Raw genomic sequence first — 24,101 nt, 5'->3', positions numbered from 1 at the left:
TCTTGCATTAATGATTCTGTGTCACTTTTTATTTTTAGAGGGATACTAGGGATTGAATTCATGGCTTTGCACTTGCCAGACAAGTACTTGTGCCACTGAGCTAAATTCCCAGACGCCTGTATCCCCTTCTTAAGAAACTGGTATAGAGGCTAAGATCATTTTAAAAGCAGACTTCCTATTCACTTTGTCACTAATAAGCACACAGGGCAAGTGGGGCCAGTGGTCTCATTTCTATAAACATGATAGAGACCTGCTCAGTAATTTCTGAGGACGACCATGGAGACCAATAATGACCAAAAGCCCAATGCTGCCAAGCCATTTACCACTAACAAAGGCCTCAGAAAAATACCCTTTGAAAAAGGTACTAGGAGGCCGGGGATTTAGCTCAGCGGTGTAAGCGCCTGCCTGGCTAGCACGAGGTAGTTTGATCCCTGGGCAAAAAAACAAAAAAGAAACAGTGCTGGGACTGGGGAGATAGCCCAAGGGCACAGCACCTGCCTGATAAGCATGAGGCCATAAGTTCAATTTCTGGTACAAAAAAAAAAAAAAAAAAAAAAAAAAAGGGTACAGAAGTAGCCTCTACCTGGCCCTCTCCATTCACTTAAGAGATATTAACACTGTGCATTCTTTTAGAACTCAGGACTGGCCGTGTGTGCTGTACACCTATAATCCCAGCACTTAGGGGCTGAGGCAGGAGGAATTGTCATGAACTTGAGGCCTGCTTGGGCTACACAGTGAGTTTAAAGTCAGCCTGGACTACACAGCAAGACCCTGTCTCAAAACACAAAACAAAGCAAAAAAAAAAAAAAAAAAAAAAAGTGAGTCCTAGCCTTCAGTGGGTCATGGTGGTCTACCAGAGAGGAAGCTGTGTTTAGATGGGTTGGGTTCAGTGTTGATTCTCTATCACAGAGGCTGATGGCCACACAGCAGAGACAGAGCCCCAGATCCCTAATCAGACAGGCAGGCATGAGAAGGCAAGCTGAGGGGCCTCTTCTGGATGGTTTTCTCTCTCTTGTTTTACTTTCCTACTCTGTTGTCATTGAAGCAAGGAGAAAATGACCAGTTCACCCACAATGCCTTATCTCAGGAAATTTCCTGGTGACATAACAGAAATCCTTAGCGTCTGGTGCATATACCTCTTTGATTGGAATTAAAAAATAAATTTTAGGTTTTCCAATTGCTCTGAGAACCCAAAGTTTGACTCTTGTTCACCATTACACTGCGTCTTTTTCAACACACTAGGCAAGGCAGAAAGCAATTCTCTGGCAGGAGGAATCCTAACAAATACTTTATTAACATACACTGTCATATTCCTGGGACATACGGTCCTCAGAACACTGCCTGCACTAACGCTGCTGAGATAAGTGCTTTGATCCTTGGTCTTCCTTCAACTGGCTTCATACTTCTGCAGTTCTTTAACAGATCAGCACCTGCACTACCTCCTGTCTCCCCCATGGAGCGAGGTCTCCTCCTAGTCATGAAGATGACTGAAGATGACTGCAATGGCAGAGGCTCCTTATGATTATGCCAGAATTCATTTTTCAAAAAGTCACTCTCATTCCAATTCTCTCCAGGAAGGGGCTGTAACATCTTCACGATGAGCATAAAGATTCCCACTGCCGGAATATTCGAAATACTTTCCTTGACTTCTCAGATAGACTCTACACGTATCGCAAAAAAAAAAAAATTAAATTGAGGATTAAATTTTTATAGACAAAGGATAACTGTTTCAAGACTTTGTATAAATTTCTTTCAAAATGAGTTATACAGACCCAGAACTGTGTAAAAACTCTATTATGTAATATATAATGTATAGCTAACGTCTAACAAAATCAAGAAGGCTGTCCTATTGAGAGATTGCAAACACACTGTGCCTCCAAATCATGGCTCATAGTCTCACCCCTAGTACAACATCTGTCTTCATCTTTGTATACGACATGACCATTAGTGCAACATGTATTTCCCACTGTTTTATTTATGGAGCTTAAATGGTTCTAGAGTTCATTTTCTGTGACTAAGGGTTCACACATGGTATCCAGCTGGCAGTAATTTCAAGCTGAGGAAAAATAACAAACAAAGCTGAATGGCCCCTAAGAGTTTAAAGTATAACCTAGGATTTCTCAGTTTCACGTTTTAGTCAGCAGAACTAAAAATAGGAAGATTTTCATTGCCACTTGATCATAACTATCATGTGCCTTAAGATTATGAGAAATGGAGGCCAACCTAGTCTACAATGCAAGACCCTGTCTCAAAAACCAAACCAAAACAAAACAAACTCCCCCAAAACAAAATGTCTCAGTAAATGGAACATTCATGTCTCCCTGCCTCCCATACAGCAACAGTTTCAGTAAGGGTACAAACAATTTTAACAAAACCATCCATAAGCTGTGTGTGGTGGGACATACCTGTAATCTAGAGCAAGGGGATCCAAATTTGGATCTCTGCCCAGGCATCTGGCAACTCAGCAATAATGTGTCTCAAAACAAAAAATACAAAGTTCTAGGGATGTAGCTCAGGATGGAGGCACTGGCATCAATTGTCAGCATTAAAAAAATAAAAAATAAAATCCATAAAGTTACCTCCACTTTCTAATACAAAACAGAAATTCCACTGTTTTCTTATTCTTTTGGGGGGAGGGGTCTGAGATAGAGTCCTGCTATATAATTCAGGCTGACCTTGGACTCACTAGGTATCCCAGGCTGGCCAGAATTCATGGTGATCCTCCTGCCTTGACCTCCCTTGTTCTCTCTTGACCTCCCAAATGCTGGAATTACAGGCATGTGCCACCATGGATGGTTTTTATTGTTTTACAGATGAGCTTATCAATAAAAAAAGAAAAGAAAATCCTATGGAAGAAAAGCTTGACTCAGGGTACTGAGGAGGAATTCATTTAGGGATCAATTAAAGCTGAAGTAAACTAATTTTTTTGTTTAAATTTTATTGAGACAGGGTCACATTATGCAATCCTGGCTGGTCTCAATCTGGCCTATAATCTCTGAAAGAAACTAAATTTTAGAAAAAGCACACATGGTGGTACAGTCTGATAACACCATTACTCAGGAGGCTGAGAAAGAAGATTGTGAGTTTGAAGCCTGCCAGGACTATCTAATAAGACTTTGTCTCAAGAAAACAAAAACAAAACAAACAAAAAGTATAAAATTTTTTTTCCCAAACATCAAGATCTGGCCACAGTCCTATTAAGCCTGGTACTGTAGTATCCATTTAAAGCAGGAAGGAGTAGGTTGAGACATGCTTCCAAAAAGGATCTTAAAAGCCTTGAAATCCATTGCCAACATTTTCCACTTAAAAATACACACACACACACACACACACACACACACACACACACACACACACAATACAACACCTAAAGGCAATAACAACAAACCCCCTGTGCTGTTTGATTTTAGTATAACAGTAACTAAATAGTATTTCCTCTAGGCACGGAGAATTTTATGTATAAAGATAAATTTGTATCTCTAATTTGAGCAATGGATCAAATATTTGTCTTCAAATAGCTTCTTTTTTTTTTTTTTTTGGTCTTTTTCCTTTTTATCGGTACCGGGGATCGAACTCACGACTGCCTGCTTTCAAGGCAGGCGCTTATGTCGCTGAGCTAAATTCCCAGCCCCTCAAATAGCTTCTTATTTTTCCAAAAGCTTTTAAATTAAAAAGTTTTTTCTGAAAAAACTTGGAAAGCTTCAGGTACATATTTATTGAAGATACTGATGTACATTGTCAGGCTTCTAGCACTGATTCATTTGCTTTCAGTGGAACCCTGTGACCCTACAAAACCACAAATCTGAGGATGCTGGTTGGCAAGTGTTATTTCATTTGGCCTTGAAGGCCATAGAGGTCAGAACTGTTATATTTATAGCAGGCTACAAGGCAAGTCTGGAAGTGAGCCCACAGAGAAAAGAGAACTGAGTTTTCATGATTTCTTAATAGCCACCCTATCACTTTCATCCCTGATACACAGCAAGCACTTGACTTGTTCTCTCAGATGTCAGGATGGCTTTGCACTTATACACCCTATAATCACAGCAGTCAGGACTGTGATGGTTGATGATGGTCTAGCGCACATGCTTGGGCTGTGGGGAGAATAAAAGTAAGGTGTTTGATCTGGGAGTGAAATCACTGGCACAGCGTCAGAGCACAGAGCTCCCAACAGCCAAGCTCACTGGCCAGGCTCCAAAGAAAGAGACAGCCACTCTGACGGAGTAAGCAGCTGCTCTGCAACAGGAGACTGGGGCAGCTGCCCATTCATCTACTTCCATGTCTGTACTCCTCTCAACCTCAAGTCATTTTAGCTGTGAGAACAAAGAATCTAACTGAATTTGATGGAATACCATATGCTAGGCTGCAGCCACTGAACCACTTCCGTGCCTTTCTCTAAGATGAAACCAGAGTATGTCCAACTCAGAAAAGCCAAAGGCAGGCAGGGTACTAATTACAGCACCAGCTTCTGACACCAGTTCTATCAACCCCAAGTGCTGCACATACACAGGCATCTACTTAGCTCACCATAGGGTCTGCTTCAGCTGGCTGGCTAGATTGCTTACGCGCCAGCAGCATAGTCAGCGCTGCCTTCCAGCCTGGCTCTGCAGAGGCACTGGCATCCTGCTCCAATCCCCTGTTCTCTTTGGCTTCTCTGCCAAGTGTGCTGTTCACCCAAGGGCACCAGTCTCTGTGCTGAGACGTGGGATCAAAGAAGCTTCTAGCTGTGTCCTGAGGGAGGAAGAGACAATGAAGGGCAATGAACTGTCAATGAAGGGCAGATGCTATCTTGATTCAGGGATGCATTGCCATTAGTCATCATGGTTAGAATCTCATGATTGTCCAAGCTTCTACTTTTTTTAAACTTTTTTTTTTTTTTTTTGTCTTTTTTTTTTTGAGACAGGGTCTCGCTGTGCAGTTCAGACTAGCCTTAGGCTCACTTTGTAGCCTAGGGTAGTCTCGAACTCGCAATGATCCTCCCGCCTCAGCCTCCCGAGTGCTGGGATTACAGGTGTAAGCCACCACGCCCAGCCAAGCTTCTACTTTTTACATTCTCCTTTAACTCTTTATTTATTTTCCTTTATTCTTTTCCTCTTTTTGTGTAAACAAACAGTATTTATCAGGTTTGTTCCTAGCTTCTGTCCCCTTGGCCTGAGATACTCCTTACCTCTTGAGAATCCATCCCAAAGGAACAAATGACAACTTAAGATGTGGCCTATCTTGAAATTATTCACAGTCTACTTCTGGTTACAGAATTAGGAAGGCCGGTGCCTGGTTTTCCATGCCACACAGCTGCAGACAGCAAACTCACCGAGCTGCCTGAAGAACAGAGGCGAGCACGCTTGGCTCTCCGGAGAGGGCTGGAGGGCATTTCTAGGCCAGCAGCATCCCCCGCGCCCATGCTCCGGGTCACAGGGCGGGTTCTAGGAGTAGGGCTGGCTGTCTCTGGCTCAGGACGCTCTACAGGACAGGAAGAGTCCCAGCTCCGCATCCGGGAGACAGTGGGACCAGGACTTTTTTCAGCCTGAAGGGAAAACAATGAGAATATATGAATGACGTTAACTGTTAGTCTAAGAAAGTATTTCTAAGTAGTTTCTGAACTGCATACATAACTAAAATCTTAAGTTATATTTGTTTACTGAATCTTTGCAATGAATTTAGCTTCTGTACTGGTGAACAGAAACGTGACAGGATAGTCTGATTGATCTATGCAGTCAGAAGTAAAGCCTTTCTGGGCACTGGGACACACACACACATACAGTAATTACTATACTCTGGGGAGACTAAGGCAGAAGAATTGCAAACTGCAGCTCACCCAGGGTAACTTAGTGAGGTCCTGTCTCACTAACAAAATAATAAAAGGGCTGAGGATGTGGTTCAGTGTGAAGGTCAAGGGTTTGACTCCCAGTATAGCAAAAAAAAAAGCTATCCATCAACTTCTACAACTAACACTTTTGGCAAGAATGCTATTAACATGTCTACCCCAAACAAGCTAAGTCAAAACCTGGTCCAAGCCTGGTGAAAATGTGGCATCCTGGCTCCGGGTCATTATCCTCCGAGGAGATTCTGGCACTGGAGGGAAGCGCTCTGGCCGACCCTCAGGCCCTGCGATAGGCGAGCTGGTCGGGCCAAAGCAGGATTCCAGGTCAGTCATGGATGACTCCATCTGCTGGAAGCTCCAGAGCCCCACTTTCCTCATGCAGTGTGAACACGTTATCAGGGAGAGCTGCATAGGTTCCAGAGCGGGGCTGGGAAGGAATGGAAAAGAAAGTGGGTGTTCCCAAACAACATCGCCACATGCCTTAGCATGATTCACGAGCATGCTTTGTTTCAGCTAGCACATCTCTATGCTGGCCTCTGGAATGATAGCCATGTCCTCTCACAGCCCTGTCCACTAATCTCACCATCTGTCTCAGTCCCGCTTATATATTTCCCATAAAAGGTCTGGACCTTGGCGTGCTCTGAAATGCGCTTTATTCTTTAAAGGAACATAAACTTCCAGGTAGGAAGTAACAATATAAGAAATAAAGTGTGAATACCAAGGATTCCTAAGTCCTAATTCTGGTTTTGTTAAAAAATGTCTGTGATTTCCAAATGCTACTAGTGACAGATGTGATTGAGCTGTAGTCTGTTGTCATGGTTCATGTACCCAGGCAAGATTCTCTGACTAACCTACATGCCCAGCCACACACAGAGAGAATACAGGCAGTGACATGAATGTCTGAGCCCAGTTTGCTTGCAGCTTTTTTCTCGTCCGTTTGGTGATCAAGTTCATCTTCAAGCAGGTTTAGCAGAAGGCTGACCTTGTCTTCTGTCAAGCACTACAAAAGAACCAAGGTAAACAACTTCAGGTTTCAGTCACCACAAAATGAAAATTTAGCACAAGTGCCTGCTGGCAAATGCAAGGTCCTGAGTTTGATTCCTGGTACCAAAAAAAAAAAAAAAAAAAGAAAAGAAAAGAAAAGAAAAAAGAAAAAGAAAAAGAAAATTTACACATTATGATGTCCTTAGATGGCAAGAGACAAAAATCAGGAAAGAAATGATGAACTTAGTGACAGCATCTTCATACACAAGACTCACTCTAGGGCAGGATTGTGGGATCCATTTTTCTTTTTTTAAAGTACAAAAGTGTTTTTCATGGGCTGGGGGTTTAGCTCAGCAGTACAAGTACCTGCTTGGCAAGCACAAGGCTATGAGTTTTGATCTCTGGTATCAAAAAAAAAAAAAAAAAAAAAAAAAAAAAGTGTGTTTTCAATTTACCCACTGTCAATTTTCTCTAAACGTGTGAACTTCAAACCAAAATAATGAAAAATTTACTACTTAATCTTGGCCTGACAATAAATTTACTTTTAGAATGAACATTATTTCCTAGCCTTCATTTTTGTTCTAAGGATAATAAAGAACTATAAAGTGGGGTGGGGGGAGTCATAGAGTTGGCTAAGGACAGGGTGACATAAGTAGGTGCCAGAGGATGACAGTCTGCTGTTAAAAAGCCATGTCGGGAGGCTGGGGATTTAGCTCAGCGGCATAAGCGCCTGCCTTGGAAGCAGGCAGTCGTGAGTTCGATCCCCAGTACCAATAAAAAGACAAAAAAACAAAAAAAAAAACATGTCGGATTGTCAACTTCAAGAAGGAAAATACCAGCTGCTATTTTCTACAACACAGTTTATCTTCATAGAGTACTCACAGGCTGATCAACTGGGACAGTAAACATTCAGTTTCAAAGTACAGATGGGCCAGAGTATTTCAACATTTCTATTCACAAGAAGAAATTTATAGGCAGGGCATTGCAGGGCATGCCAGTAATGCCAGCACTCGGGAGGACTGCCATGAGTTTGAGGTCAACCTGGACTACACAGTGAGTTCAAGGCTAGCCTGAACTATATAGGGAGACCCTGTCTCAAAATGCAAGCAAGCATGAGGCTGGGGATTTAGCTCAGCAGTACAAGTGCCTGCCAGGCAAGCATGAGGACGTGAATTTGATCCCTAGTACCAAAAAAACAAAACAAACAAGCAAGCAAGCAAACAAACAAAAACAACAACAAAAAGAGATTTAACAACAAAAAAAGGAGTTGTAACTTGCCCTTTAAAAGTTGGTATGCAATAAACCCTAGGTAGTCATATTTCCATATCTTCTGTTAACTAGTTTAACAAATCAAGATAAATTTGAATTTATGCCATTTAAAAAATCCTGTCTAGCCAGGCATAGTGGTGCATACTGGCAAGCACAACTCTCTGAGAGGATCAAGTCCCAGATGGGGAACTTAGCAAACTTACTTTGTGGAGGTCCTGGGTACAATTTCTGGAAAGCTCTCCACCAAAACAAACCCCCCAAAAACAAAAACAAAAACAAAGAATCGTGTCTAACCTAGGCAGGATGGCATACATACCTATAACCAATGATCTCAGCTATCTGGGAGGGTGAGGCAGGAGGAGCAAAAGTTCAAAGCTAGCTGGAAAATTTAGGGGAGAATCTATCTCAAAATACAATTTTATAAAAGGACTGGAGGTGTAGCTCAGTGGTCTAGCACTTACCTAGCATGAGTGAGTCTCTAGGCTTCCTCCTTACTACAGCCACCTGCCCCATCCCCAAAACTTAAAACAGGTATCTAAATATTTTAAGTGGAACATATTTTCTGGTAAAAACTGAAAAGATCAGATGAGAGACAAGTAGTTCCCTTTGTAACAGCCTATCCTTTGCTATTAAAAGAAATCTACTTATAAATGCTAGTAACAATTAGAGGCCATTGTAACCTAGCCAAGAAAAACTCACCATAGTTTTTAAGTCTTCTGGCCTCAGGGAAGGGAGCTGGAGGTCCAAGTGACAAAGGCTTTGAAACCGATCCAGGAACTCACTGACAAGAACTGCAGGTTCATCCAAAGGCAACATTCCAAATCGGTCTGTGAAGGAAGTACAGTGGAAGATTATACTGGTGTTAAAAAAAAATAGGATAATTACAAAAATGTAACATGGATGAGAAATTTATTAAGAGTCAAATGTGGCGGCACATGCCTGTATTACTAGCCGCTGGGAAGCTGAGGCAAGAGGATAACTGCCAACCTAGGCTGCAGCTTGGACCACATATAGAAAAATTACCTCAAAAAGACCCAAGGGAAAAAAAAAAAAGAGGAATTACTGCAGCCAGGTACACTGTGGTATGTGTGGCCTCAGTGAGTCAGCAGCCTATGAAAAGAGGCTCACTTGAGCCCAGAGTTTGAAGCACTCTGCAGAGGGGCTGAAAGGAGTTAGGAAGATAGAAGAAACCAGATTGGTTTTAAGTAGGGATAGGGATATAGCTGAGTACTATCTTGGGCATTACCAGATTGATCTGTCAGATATTTGGTACAAGCCCAACCTGGGCAACTTAGTGACACCCGGTTTTTTTTTTTTTTTTTTTCTTTTTCCTTTTTATCGGTACCAGGAATCAAACTCACGACTGCCTGCTTGCAAGGCAGGCGCTTATGCCGCTGAGCTAAATCTCCAGCCCCAGTGACACCCTGTTGTAAAAAAAAAAAAAGTCTAAGGAGGTAGCTCAGTATGAACACCCTGTATTGAACCCTAGCATGAAGCAAAGCAAAACATGAAAAGTCTGAAGATGTCTCACCAAACAGAGAATGTCAGTAAAGAGGAAAAAATCTTTAAAAGAATTAGAGAGAAACTATGGAACTGGAAAGTACAAAAACTGAACATTCAGTAAAGGAGCTCAACAACAGATCTGAGTTTGTAGGAGAAAGAATCAGCAACACTCAAGATAGGTAGATTGAGATTATCCTAAAAAGAAAAAAGAATGAACCACAGAAGGATAGGTGAGAGGGGGAAAGAGGAAGGAAAAAAGTTTAAAAAAAATTAGCTGAAAACTTCCGAAAGTTGATGAAAACCATTAATTTCCATATTAAAAAAATAGAAAAGAAACTATAAATGTGCTGAACAGAACTAAAACTAGGTAGGAACTGTACCAGGAATGAGATACCCAGAACAAAAAGCTTGTTCAGTTTCTGTGGGTGCTGACACAGGAAAAAATGTTGTTCTGGTTATAGTTACAATCATGGACAAGGAAGGTTTGACAGTGGGTTCTACGATGAGAAAAACCCAACTTTTCTGCATAGGTGCTGTAACTCAGTGGGAGAGCATGGTCATGTGTGACACACTGGGTTCAACTACCAGTACCAAGTTATTACCACCACCAAGTGAAAAAACACTAGCTTTACTAAGGAGAGCTAACTGGGAAAATTATCACCTGGGAGCTATGTAATTTTAGATTAGTGTACTAATTACAAAGCTTCAAACATACTACATGTGACAGCATGGATGCAATTTTAAAAGTTGACCAGTCATATTCCCAACAAAAAGTAAGTTATAGAAGGATATAGATATGTTCAACACTTACACAGAATTGTGGAAAAAGTAAATAGTGCTATATTTTTTTGTTTTTGTTTTTCTGACCTTGAACTCACTCCTCCTGCCTCAGCTTCCCAATGATTGGGATTACAGGTGTGCATCACCCTGCCTAGGTTACTTATAGACAAATGTAAATGTTACTTCAAGATACAGGGGCAGAGATTGAGAATGGAGAAATTATATGACCTTTAAAACTTTGACATCTTTTTTTTAAACATTATTGGGGTATTAGAGATTGAACCCAAAAGATGTATCACTAGCCCATTTTATTTTGAGAATGGGTCTTGTTAAATCACTAAGTTGCCTAAGCTAGGCTTAAACTTCAGTCTTCCTACTCTGGCCTCTCAGAGTGCTGGAATTTTAGGTGTGTGCACCATGTTTGACATAAATTTTTTTTTTTCTTAAACAGGGTCTCACTATGTCATTCAGGCTTGCCTTGAACACACTATGAAACTCATGCTAGTCTCTCTCTCTCTTTTTTTTCCCCTGGTACCAAGGACCGAACTCACGACCGCCCTTCCAAGGCAGGCGCAGATGCCGCTGAGCTAAATCCCCAGTCCCATGCTAGTCTCTTAACTTAAGATGAATCTCCTACCTCAGCACTCCAAGTGCTGGATTACAGACATGTGTTTGGCAATGTAACTCTTCTTGATTAGCAGAAAGAAAGCAAGGTGGCATGGTTTGAACCAAAGATGGTAAAATGCTGGTATACATTAAGTGGTGTTGGACACTAGATACAAAGATTTTTTTCTGCATTTGAAAACTTTCAAAATTTGAGAAATTGTCTAAAAAATTAAAATAAGGATCTAGCATGGTTGCTCATACCTGGGAGACTAGGCAAGAGGATTACCATGAGTTCAAGGTCAGTCTGGGCTACACTGTGAGTTCAGGGGCAGCCTAAACTACACAGTGAGACCTTGCCTCAAAAGACAAAAACAAAACAAAACAACAAAAACCCCCACCTTACAGACAGCATTTATTTTGTATTAGATTATATAAGTAATCTAGAAATGAGTTAAAGTATACAGCAGAATATATATATAGGTTCTGTGCAAATGCCATGCCATCTTACATAAGGGACTCAAGAATTCACACATTTTGGTATCCAAAGGGATCTTGGAACCAATCCCTCATAGGTACAAGGGACAACTGTAATCATATACAGTGACCCTTGACTTGCAAACTCAGTTTGTTCTCCAAGGCTGGTTGTAACTAAGCTGTCAACCTGAAGGCTGAGGCTCCTCTACACAGCCATCAGAGTCTCTCTCCTGTATAGAGGCAGATCTCAGTATCCTTAGAGAGACATTGATCCAGGATTTCTCAATTAACCCCATATAGGAAAGGATGTTGTAATATTCCTTCTAGAACTCTTTAAGGGTTAAATCTGTATTTGAGAACATCTGGATGTATAAGCAGCCAGCAATCAGCTCATAACGCAAGACTTTGGTCATAAATTAAAACTAAAATTCTGGTCGGAACCCAAGTTGCTCATGTTACACCAGTTATAACTCAAGGCTCTGCTGTATGTCAAAATACATGCCATCAGTCAGGCATTGTGCATACCTGTTATCCTAGGTGTGAGGAGGCTGAGGCAGAAGGATCACTGTGAGTTCAAGGCCAGCCTGAACTGCATAGTGAGACCCTGTCTCAAAAACACAAAATAAATAAATAAATAAAAATAAAAATTTAGGTCTATGAAAAGTTCAGCTTTGTATATGTTGAAATCCCTGTATGAATAATATACAGGGAAATGTTTTTTTGAGACCAGGTCTTGCTACGTAGTTCAGGCTGGCCTTGAACTCATTATGTAGCCCAGGGTGGCCTCAAACTCACAGCAGTTCTCCTGCCTCAGCCTCTAGAGTGCTGGGATTACAGGCATGTGCCACCATGCAAAGCTTTGTGGAAATATTTAGAGGGTAGTTAGAAGACGAGTAAAGTTCAGGAGAGATCTACTTAAGAATTTGAGGTTCCTAAGTGAGATACAGTTATGAATAAGGTCAGAAAAGCAAAGTGCAGAATCACAGTAGCTGGGACCTATTAAAGAGTCTGGGCAGACCCTAAAAATTTGGACTGAGTGCCGTGGACAGGGAGGGATTCAAATAATCACAGGACACAGTCATGTCATAGCACACATTGAAATACCTAGCCCAACAGCTAGAAATGCTTGTTACACATTAATCTTCATTTTAACAGTTTCATCAGAGGCAGTAACAATCTATTTTTTCTTCTTGGTGTTCATTAATGGAATATTCCTAGCCATCTGTGATCTTAGAATTGGCCAGAGCTGCCCTATTGAAATTAAAAAAAAATATATACCTACACTGTACTTATCCCTGAAAAAGGTATGACATATATGATGCAGTGTTGCACTGTAACCAAGGGTCTGAGGAATTAACTGGTCTTGGTGAGATTTCCCCACCAGGGGGCTCTACTGTTAAAGCTGTTTACTTAGCAGAAATATTTCTGTGTAACCAACAAAATATTTAAAAATCTCAATTGATGGCCAGGTACAGTGGTTCACACCTGTAATCCTATAAGGTGAGGCAGGAGGATCACCTCGATTTCAAGGCCAGCCTGGGATACAAAGTGAATTCAAGGCCAACCTGAACTATATTGTGAAACTCTGTCTCAAAATGACAAAAACAAAACAAAAAGTCCCAGTTGATAACTGCATTTTGGGTTCTCATTTCAAAGTGTTCTGTGCACACATCAATGGTTCCTGATTCCAGAAGATCATGTCCTGCCATGGCCTATATACAGAGAAGTAGAGATGCTTAAACCTGACCACTACAGTTTCCTTGTGGAGGGGTCTGAAGCTGTGAAGACATCCTACTTCAGTGTTACTGCTAGAGTGTACAGTTTTACTCCAGTAACTAGTTCTGTATCACTCTCATTTGAGTCCTGTTAGTCTTCTATAGCAAACCCCTTTTAACTGCCATTAATGAAGTTAGTGCATTCTCTAAAGGAAGCCTCAGTAGAACAAGGTGCTGCTTAGTATGGTGGGAAAGAAAGCAGAGAGCTTGCAATCAGAGAAAACCATAGCTATAGCTTCTCTCTGGTTTAAGACCTTTGATTCCTCATCACCTATAAAAAAAAAAAACTGAGTTGATAGCATTTACTTCCAGGGGTTCCTTTGATGATTAAATGGGGTAAGGTATACATGGCTAAGTCACTAGCAAGACAAATGCACTTAAAAAAGTTAAGTAATAACATCAATATGTAAGTTCTTGAAAAGTACAAGTGGGTTGGGGATTTAGCTCAGCGGCATAAGCGCCTGCTTTGCAAGCAGGCAGTTGTGAGTTTGATCCCTGGTACCGATAAAAAACGAAAAAGACCAAAAAAAAAAGAAAAGTACAAGTAAAAGAAAAAAAAAAAAACTTCAAAGATTAGGTTTTCACAAAGAAATGGACAATACTAGAGCCAGGTATCATGGTGTACAACTATAATCCCAGCACTACTTGGGAGGCTGAAGATCACCATAAATTCAAGGCCAGCCTGGGCTACACTATGAGACTCTGCTGGAAAAAAAAAAAAAAAAAAAAGGAAAGAAAGAAAGAACAAAATAGACAATATTAGAAATATAATGACCCAGGAAAGACTGTAGATGGACTTGGAAATAAGTACCTGGACAGGGGCTATCTGGCCAAAAACAGAACTTCTCATGGGCAGTGCACAAGGATTTCTTCAGCTCATCACAGCGTTCCTTATCTGAAATCCACACAAGTAGCAATGCTTTAAAAAAACACTACATAGATTCAAAATCCAATAGTCAAGAATTTTTTTTTTTTAATCGGTACCAGGGATCAAACTCACGACTACCTGCTTGCAAGGCAGGTGCTTATGCTGCTGAGCTAAATCCCTAGCTCCAGTAGTCAAGAATCTTAAGAATACAAACATGGGACAGAGATAGAGCTCAGTGGTGTAGTGCCTGCCTGGCAAGTGTAAGGTCCTGAGTTCAATTTCTGGTACCCACCAAAAATACCCACAAAAAACAAAAAACCCCACACAACTACAAATTAAAATAATGAAAAAAATTAATAAATACATGAAAATAATAGCAACTACATCATAATATTTTTTGCAAAATACATTGTAAATTGAGATCCTAAGATCAGAAAAGGATACATATCATGTAATTTAAAAGGCAGGGCATTTCAAAACGTGAGCATTCAGAAACCCTTTGTCTCAAGTATGCATTTTTTAATGAAAAAGTAAACATACTGCTGTTATTTACCTAAAACATATAAACTCAAGTCTACTTGACACTAGCTTAGTTTTTTTTTTTTTTTTTGTCTTTTTCGTTTTTATGGGTACCAGGGATCGAACTCACGACTGCCTGCTTGCAAGGCAGGCGCTTATGCCGCTGAGCTAAATCCCTAGCCCCACTAGCTTAGATCTTAAGAAAAGTAATGACTAAGCTTATAATTCAAGTGAAATTTATCTTTTCATACGCAGAGGACATTTTTGCTCAACTAGTGATTTTTTCTAGAAAAACGATCGTATCTTTGAATGTGAAGAAAGATTTTATCTGTACTTTTACTTACATCTGTCAAAGTCAAAAGCTGGCTGTAAACTAGCACAAAGAAAAGCTTGACAGCTGGAGCATTTGAGCATGTCACATTCAACTGTGACCCAGCCATATTTTGCACACACGAGTGGGGACAGCTCAGGGGGCTTCCCTGCCCATTTCAAAGAGTGCTCATGTTAAGAGAAACAACAAACACTGCAAGTATATTTAAATGAATAAAATTTAAATGAATAAGTCAGAAAGGAAACTTTAATTCATTCTTATTGCATATTGGGATAAATATATTAAAGACAAAAGATGTGAGAAAGGTAAAAGAAGTTGTAAAGTCTATTTTTACAGTGCAGATAAGATACATACTTTACAGAATGATGATCATTTAGGTAACAAGCAGAGTGAAAAAGTTGTTAGTTTCTTGTACTCTGGGTGAATGTGGAGATGACAATGCACAATGTTTGCACCATTGTTGCCCACTGATTGATGTTTTGAAATTTTTAGTTTTTTTCTCCTTGAAATAAAATGAATTTTCTCTTTGAAAAAAATACAATCTCACACACAGACACAGACACACACACAAAGTTATTAATCTTTTCTCTAGATAACACTGTTTTACATGATTCAAAATTTTATTTTGTGGCACACCTGTAGCCCTAGTTACACAGAAGGCTAAGGAAAATCACTTAGTCTTGAGATTGCCATGGACAACACAATGAAACTGAATCTCAAAAAAAATTTTACTACTGGTGGTGTAATGCAATATAGAAGCCACTCACTGTTATTTAATCTGAAACATTAGGAACTCAAAAGACACTAGTGAACCCACTATTATATGCCTAGTCAACAGGAGTGGTAAAAAAGGCAGGAATATTTTCTACTACTTGTGTATGCTCTCCTTTCACATCAAATCTATATTTACCTTCACTTTCCATAGTCAATTGTTATATACTAACAGGTACGTATGGATGCACATATTTCAAAAAGCTGAGGGTAGCCTAAAATGTCCTGAAATGTTTATTGATCCTTATTTTTGATCTTTCATTATTTTTATTTTTTTGTGTAGGCATTGAATCCAGGACTGTCACACAGAGCTATATCTCTAGTCCTTTTCCTCATTTTTACTTTTTATTTATTTATTTATACTTTTAGTTTTAAGTCAAGGTCTTGCTCAGTCAGGTTGCCCAGGATAGCTTTCCTCAGCCTCCCAAATGCTGGGATTACAGATATGTACCACCACACCTACAGCTTTGTATGTATAAGTATGTGGTTTAATGCTTTACCTAATGAGCTATTATTTTATATAGCACAAAAAAGGGGGAAGATAAAGCAGGAAAGTTCTGTATTTTTTATAAGGGATATAGGAATTTGAAAACATTCCAATCTCAGCAAAAGAAGGAATAAAGATTAGATAACAGTTTAGGTATTAATGTTTAAGGAGCTAGGATTATCTAGAATAAAAACAACTGAAGCACATAATTAGATCAAGTTAAATAAATGATCACCATATCCAGAGGTGATAAATTTATAGCCAATAAGAACAAAAGGAAATGGAACTAAATACTGTACCAAAAAAATGAACTGAATCCAAAGAACGACTGTTAGAAGAATAGTTAAAATACCTTCTCCTTCTCAAGCACATTAAAATCATCAGATAGGAAATAGGGAAGATGTCTGTGCCAGGACGATGTGGAGAGGCCACACACCATAGCCTAAATCCAAGTGGTGTGAAAAGGGAAACCACATAGAAGGGTAATCCAAGCTGGTGCATCAAAGCAAAACGAGATACAAAAGATATTCACATGGGCCAGGTCTGCATGGAGTGCTAGGGCCTGAATGGGATGAAAAGCTGACATGGTGGTACATGCCTGTGATTCTGGCACTCTGGGAGGCTGAATTAAGAGGATCACAAGTCTGAGGCCAGCCTGGGCAATTTGCTGACTTAGCAAGTCCCTGCCTCAAAATAATACTTTTTTTTAAAAGGAGCAGTAATGTCATTCAGTATAAAGTTCCAGAGTTCAATCTCTAAAAACTATAAAAAAAGAAAAAGAAACTCATGCAAGAGACAGTACAGCAGAAATGGAAGAGTGCATGCATACAGAGAGACTGATGAAACTAACTGTATTAAGGATAAAAAGAATTGGGCTTCACAATGTTGAATAAGGACAAGAAATGACAGAAAGGGAGAATGAATTCTGTGGTACCGAACAAGAATTAAAAGTGCCTGCAGGTATCCATATAGTATTTTTTAAATATAGGGATAAAAGCTGGGTGTGGTGGCTCATGCCCATAATCCCAACACTCAGGAGGCTGAGGCAGAAGGATCATTATGAGTTTGAGACCAGCCTGGGCTATAAAGTGAGTTCAAGGTCAGCCTGAACTGCATAGTGAGACCCTGTCTCAAAAAGACAAAAGAAAGAAAGAGATACAGAAACATACACAGACATAAAGAGGTATACACCTGGCTTTCCTTATCTGTAGGGTCTGCACTGATATGCTTAGCTAGTCATAAATTCAAGGGTTTTGTTTTGTTTTCCAACAAATGCATCTGAGGGCTGAGGCTATAATTAAATGGGAGAACACTTGCCTAGTGTTTGTGAGGCACTGGGTTTAAATACTACATAGCCCAGGTTGGTCTGATCCTCCTGCTTTTGCCTCCTGAAGGCTAGGATTATAGGTGTGTACCACCACAACTACCCAATACAGACTTTTTTGCTTTTCAGTATTCCCACATACTACTTATTCTCTACATGATATTATACTTAAGTAATCTAGAAATGACTTAAACTATACAGAGAGCATATGTAGGTCCTATGTAAGTACTACGCCACTATAAAAAAACTTGAATATTCAGGGATTTTGGTGTCCAGAGGGGTCTTGAAGTCAACCCCCCTATGGATACCAAAGGATAATTGTACATGTACACATAAATGTGGGTCCACATACATATGTGTTATGCATATCTATGTCTATTATACATATAGTATTTGTCTATTACACATATAGTATTTGTCTATTATACATATAGTATTATACATATTAGTATCCATAGCTCTTTCCTCTATGCAACAGCATCCATGAGCTATAAATTCACAGTGTGCAGTTTTCAGGATCTTGGCTTTGTATTTTTCCCCCAGTACTATATATTGAACCCATGGCCTTTACCCTGAGTTATAGTCCTAACTCTTTTTTAAGACAAGGTCCCTATAAGTAGCTAAATTGCTCAGGCTGGAATAGAATAATCTTCCTGCCTCAGCCTCCGAGTAGTGGGATTACAGGTATGTACCATATATCTTGGCCATATATCTTGGCTTTTAAATAGCATTCTAGAGCCAGGTATAGGGATGCATGCCTGTAGTTCCAGTACTTAGAAAGGTGAGGCAGGAAGACTGCCACAAATTTGAAGCCATCCTGGGTTACGTAGTGAGTCCAAGGCCAGGTTGAACATAGTGAGACCCTGTTTCAAAACACTACAAAAAAAAAAAGAGAGAGAAAGTGACATAAATGGCAAATTGAAGAGGATTTCACTGACTATTGAGGGACAATTAGAACACAGTAATAGATTATAATCCACTGAACAAAAAAGGAAACCATGAGCCTGTGATGCTACAAGAACATAAAGTCTGATGAGAAACAAGAGAGTTACATTTTCAGAGAACCTCCTCTGAAGTGGTTTTTATTACAAAGGAGGAGTTATTTTTGTAGTGGATAATGATCACAGCCAATATTCCCTTCATCAAGTGGTCATCACCATACAAAGATAACCCTTAACATGTGCCAGCTGGTAAGATCCATGAGCATACAGTATCACTTCATGATCCTCCTGAACAGCTTGAACCTAGCAGAAGTGAGGCGAGTTGAGGTACGGTCTATTGTTTGCCTAACTCTTAAAGGTGTCAAGGTCATAAAATTAAAAAAAAAAAAAAAAAAAAAAAGAAGCTTGAGGGAATATTCTAGATTACAGGAGACTACAGCAGTATAACAAAATGCAATGATTATCAACAGGATTTTTTCCACTGCAAACATTATTATTAGTACAATTAATAAAAAAAAACTGGGATCTGAAGATTAGATAGTAATACTTTTTTTTTGTCTTTTTCCTTTTTATCGGTACCAGGGATCAAACTCATGACTACCTGCTTGCAAGGCAGGAGCTTATGCCGCTGAGCTAAATCCCCAGCCCCAGATAGTAATAGTTTATCATTGCCAATTTTCTGGTTTATCTTTTGGTGGTATAAAGGACTGAACCCAGCAACTCAAATAGGCAGTGATCTACCATTGAACGACATCTTCAACCTTTTTATTTTGAACGAGGGTCTCACTAAACTGCCTCAGCCTCTCAAGGGCCTGGGATTATAAGTATGAGTTACTGTATCTGGCAATTTCTCATTCTAATTGTTGCATTGTTGGTATGCAGGAGAAAAGTCCTTGTTTGTGGGAAATATTTGAGATATAGAAATAAAGCATAACTTCAGCAACTTATTTGGAAATAATGCAAAAAAAAAAAAAAAAAGAAAAAAACCCAAAAACAAAAACAACATTCTTTACCACCTCTGAAAACTTTCCACAAGTCTGAAATCTCAGTCCCCTGAATCCTCTGATTTTCCATCACAGATTCAATGAACTGTAGGCATCAAAAATACTCTTAGGGGTGGGGATTTAGCTCAGTGGTAGAGTACTTGCCCAGCATATGTGAGGCCCTAGGTTCAAACCTCAGTACTGCACATAAATAAACAATTTTACAAAATGGCATCTGCATTGAACATATATAATTTTTAAGTCATTATTTACTAAATAAAAGTATAACAACTATTTATATAGCATTCACATTGTACTAGGTATTATAAGTAATCTAGGGATGACAAAGTATACAGGGCAATATGCATAAATTATATGCAAATAATACACTGTTTCATACAAAGGACTTGAACTTTAGGGGATGTTGTTATCAAGGGGGTCCTGAAACTACCCGTCATAAAAACTCGGGGGTAGTTACTTTTTGGTGTTTTGAGATAGGATCTTGAGGGGCTGGGGATTTAGCTCAGCGGCATAAGCACCTGCCTTGCAAGCAGGCGGTCGTGAGTTTGATCCTTGGTACCAATAAAAATGAGAAAGACAAAAAAAAAAAGAGATAGGATCTTGATAGACAGCTTAGGCTGGCCTTGAACTTGCAGTCACCCTCCTGCCTCAGTCTCCCAAGTACTAAGGTTACACACATGTATCATAATGCCTGGTTTAGGAACATTTGTAACTGTTTTAAAGTTAAAGTTGAGGCTGGTGGCACATTGCTATAATACCAGCTACTTAGCAGGATCCTAAGTTTGAGGCCAACCTGTGCAATTTAGCAAGACTTTGTCTCAAAATAAAAATAATAAATAAAAGGCTGGGGATGTAGTCTAGTAAACCCTAGGTTTAAATCTCCAGTATCAGAGAATAAATAAATACACACCCACACACCAGCTGATCCAGAAATAGTAGCACTGTGTTACACCTGTAATCTCAGCACTCTGGGAGGCTAAGGCAAGTAGACCACAAACTGAAGCTCAGCCTGAATTTAATGGGCAACTTAGTGACTTAGCAAAGACCCTGCCTCAAAAAATAAAAAATGGCTGGAGATATAGCTTAGTGTGGAGGCCCCGGATACAATCCCAATCTTACACACACACACACACACACACACACACACAGAGGCAGCTTTTAAAGTAGCTCCAATAATTTTGCTTTCTGGTATTTATGCCCTTGGTTAACCTATTCAGTATGGGCTCACCTAGTGACTTGCTTTTAAGAATCTGGCAAAAATGACAGGATGTCACTTCTGAGGCTAGGTTACTCAAATAAGTGTCTTTCATCTTGCTCTCTCATTTGCTTACCCTGACAGAAACCAGCTGCCAAATTCTGAAAGGTTTCTGCAGAAAGGCCTATATAATAAGGTATCAAGGGACGTCTCCAGCCAATGGACAGCATAGAACTGTTGGCCCTTGGTCCAACAGCCAGGAGAATATGAACTGTACCAAAAATCATGTGAGAGACCTTTGCAGTACTCTTTCCTAGCTGAGCCTTGAGATAACTGTGCTCCAGCTGACCCTGACTGTTGCCTGCAAGACAGCCTGAACTAGAAACTCAACTAAGCTTTGCCTGACACTGAGAGACAATGTTTTAAACCACTAAGTTTTAGGGCAATCATTAGGCAACAATTACACAAAAGAAAATCTATAAAGAGATAATATAGTAGTACAACCTTTAAAAAAATTAAACTATAATCCACCTTTGTCATTTGCTAGAAGGGTGTCTTGGGCAAGTCATATAAACTCACTGTTTTTTTTCGTCTTTTTCCTTTTTATCGGTACCGGGGATCGAACTCACGACTGCCTGCTTGCAAGGCAGGCACTTACACCGCTAAACTAAATCCCCAGCCCCTAAACCTACTGTTATAACTATTTCTTTTTATGTAAAATAAACATAATACACAGGTTTTAGGTGAAGATAAAATTGATAATACATGTGAGAATGTCTTTTATATAATTAGTTATTCTTTCAGGTTGTTCACTTTTTTTTCCATAAAAAGCAAAGGTTAAAAAAAAAAAAAAGAAGAAAAGGTTAGTCCTAAATATCCATTTGAGGGATAATACATCATGATGCTAATTTTCCTGTAAAAGTTTTTTCAAGGTTAATTCTTCAGTTTAATACATTAGAGTTAAGTAGAATAGTTCCTTGAAAAATAACAATTCCAGGCACAGGTAGAAAGAACAAATTATATGAACTGAAAAAGGATATAGAAAATGTTTCTACTCTGCTAAAGAAGGCTTCTTTGCTTGTAGATTCCAGTGCAGGTTGTTCTGGTTGGGGAGATCCATTAGCTGACTGGAATGTGGCAGATGTATCCTTCCTAAAATAAAGTGGTAGAACAGTTGATAACTTCTCACAGAACCATTTGGCTTCTCTTCACATTATACCTTCAGACCCAAATTAGATTTTAACCTGCCTAAAAATAATTTCAATCATGTCATTCCTCTGCTTAATATTTTCAATGGCTTCATAATACTAGTAAGTAGAAACCAAATTCTCCAATCTGGCATTTCTAACTCAGTATTTTAAAGACTAAATTTTAAAGACTGCCTCAGTCAATTTGTACCTTTGTAGTGCTCCATTAATACCAAACTATTTTCTAGCTCACTCTCTGTTCTTCAACTATATTTTGCTTGACTTTAGTAAACATAAAATAAGACAATTTGAGTCACTTCAGAAATTTAGTTCCTCTACAGCAGAAAAAACAACTTATATTACTACCTGGATGCACCACCTTACTCCTTCCAAAGAGAAACAACTGAAAAATTAAATCACAGTTAAAATCTTTAGATGTGATGAAAAAAATTAAGGGAGAAAAACAAATTAATCAAGAAATTCTTTCATTTCAGAGAAAGGCATTTCTTTCTTTCTTTTTTTTTTTTTTTTGAGGCAAGGTCCTGTAATGTAGCCTAGACTAGCCTCAACACAAGGCCATCACCCTGCCTCAGCCTCCCAAGTGCTGGGGATTACAGTGGTACACCACCATGCTGTGCTGTAAAAAGCATTTTGACAGCACCAGAAGACTGGGAATTGGAAATATCAAGACAAAAATAATAATTATTTTTTTTGTTTTGTTTTTCATTTTTTTTATCGGTACCAGGGATCGAACTCACGACCGCCTGCTTGCAAGGCAGGTGCCGCTGAGCTAAACCCCCCAGCCCAAAAATAATTATTAATAAAAATAACTTTACACCAGCAATCTTGGTTAGAAGGAAATAAATTTATTCTAAGAATGTCCCTCAGATTCAGGAGATGTGGTTCTTGGAAAAACTGACCACTACAAATCTGTATGACTAAAATAACATTTCACTAGCCTCTCTAAGATGTAGTAATTTTTCTAATTATGAAGGCTTTTAAAAAGTCCACGGTAGTATAAGCAGTATCTGTGAATCTGTCACATAGGGAAATAATTTTTGTCACCAATGGAAATTTCCTCACATTATGGTTGTTGGGTATGTTTGGAAATACTACTTACATTCAACATTACTTGAAAGTGATTGTTGATAATAGACATACTACGTATTACTTAACTCATAAAAAGCAATTTCTGGCACAACTTTTTCTCTTTTAGTATCTTATCTACACTATGAAGTAACTGGTTTCACGTACGATTCTCTGTAGTCAGGTGTCGCGCGACTGTAATCCCAATTATTTGGGCGTCAAAGAAAAAATGAGCGTGAGTTTGAGGCCAATCTGGGCAACACAGTGAGACTCTACCTTTCAAAAAAGAACAAGTTTTTAAAAATTGCTACGCAACTTGCTGTATGAACTTAAAAATATTTTTCAGAAAAAGGACTCAAGTTTTACCACACTAGCGAAGGGGTCTGCGGTGCAAAATGTTACGAATTCCAACTAAGAGGTTAAGTGTTCATTCACTTAGTGGTCCCGTTTTCCTTTCAGAAAAGTCTTAGGACAAAAACTGCCCGTGATGCTGAATCAAATAAATTCTGAGGAACCCAGAGCCCACCAATTATTGTAATCTCTTTCTAAACCCAACAAGTCCGTCCCCACAGGCAAAATCGCCGATCGAGGGGACAATCCCCAACCTCTGTACTTGCTCCAGGCCTCAGTTCCCTCAGCCCTCTCCAATTTTCCAGCGCCAGACCCAGGCTGACAGGAGAACTCACGATTCTGCACCTCCCTCTTCTGGGGCAATCCCCTCATCTATTAGCTGCCGGACTTTTTGGGGTGTTCCTTCTGGAGAACGAACAACACCCCAATTCTTTTCAGCCCCCGCGGTAAACACCTGCCCCTCACTGGGCGCCGCCATGTTGGTCCGTTAGTGAGTTGTGTCCCCGCGGGTTTGAAGCCTTAGGAACTTCCGTTCTGGGCGGTTAACAGCCGCCTCTCTAGGCAACCGCAAGCAACGAGTCTATCCTCTGGGTAACCACTTCCTGGTCGGGAGAACCTTAGAACGAAGGTAGAAGCGGTAAACTTAGGTTAATCGTTTCCTTTATGAACTAGCATATTAAGCTTGATGAGGAATGTTTAGAGGGATCACACTCCAAATTCATCAGAGATGAGAGGCCTAATGTTGTCTTCAAGTAATTAACTCTTACTAGGCTCTTCTCCTAGCTTACATCTTTTTACAAGTTGGGAAATAGCAATCATCACATGAGA

At 39.6% G+C, this 24,101-nt stretch overlaps 1 protein-coding gene across 3 annotated transcripts; it reads right to left on the bottom strand.

The window, feature by feature from the left end:
- Positions 1-1,275: 1,275 nt before the first annotated feature.
- Zc3hc1 (zinc finger C3HC-type containing 1) lies at positions 1,276-23,787 on the bottom strand. Of its 3 annotated transcripts, XM_013158456.3 has the most exons (11): positions 23,609-23,776; positions 23,091-23,117; positions 21,690-21,801; positions 14,941-15,091; positions 14,021-14,104; positions 8,771-8,898; positions 6,670-6,818; positions 6,002-6,245; positions 5,309-5,521; positions 4,525-4,728; positions 1,276-1,661 (listed from the first exon to the last, which is right to left on the bottom strand). In XM_013158456.3, exons 1-11 carry the CDS (start codon positions 23,749-23,751, stop codon positions 1,593-1,595), a joined length of 1,524 nt encoding a protein of 507 aa, XP_013013910.1. In that variant the 5' UTR covers positions 23,752-23,776; the 3' UTR covers positions 1,276-1,592. The 3 variants fall into 3 exon arrangements, with proteins under 3 accessions (XP_013013910.1, XP_003475240.1, XP_023423094.1); XM_003475192.5 differs by lacking the exon at positions 23,091-23,117 and having other exon boundaries at positions 23,609-23,787; XM_023567326.2 differs by lacking the exons at positions 23,091-23,117; positions 23,609-23,776 and adding an exon at positions 22,957-22,984.
- Positions 23,788-24,101: the final 314 nt, after the last annotated feature.

This window comes from Cavia porcellus, unplaced genomic scaffold (assembly GCF_034190915.1).
Source record: "Cavia porcellus strain 051 isolate PalLab524CR breed Dunkin Hartley unplaced genomic scaffold, mCavPor4.1 scaffold_2, whole genome shotgun sequence".
Classification (NCBI taxonomy): domain Eukaryota; kingdom Metazoa; phylum Chordata; class Mammalia; order Rodentia; family Caviidae; genus Cavia; species Cavia porcellus.
Note: the sequence above shows the minus strand (reverse complement) of the source record. Positions and strands in the feature narration are given on the sequence as shown.

What these genes read in the sequence shown, in the direction of transcription:
- Zc3hc1 (XM_013158456.3), bottom strand. Translation starts at nt 23,751, where the DNA reads ATGGCGGCGCCCAGTGAGGGGCAGGTGTTTACCGCGGGGGCTGAAAAG. An exon ending in ACACCTGACTACAGAGAATC is followed by an intron (nt 21,802 to 23,090) that starts GTACGTGAAACC and finishes ACTTTATTTTAG; the next exon opens with GAAGGATACATCTGCCACAT. An exon ending in GCCAGATAGCCCCTGTCCAG is followed by an intron (nt 8,899 to 14,020) that starts GTACTTATTTCC and finishes CTTCCTTCACAG; the next exon opens with ACCGATTTGGAATGTTGCCT.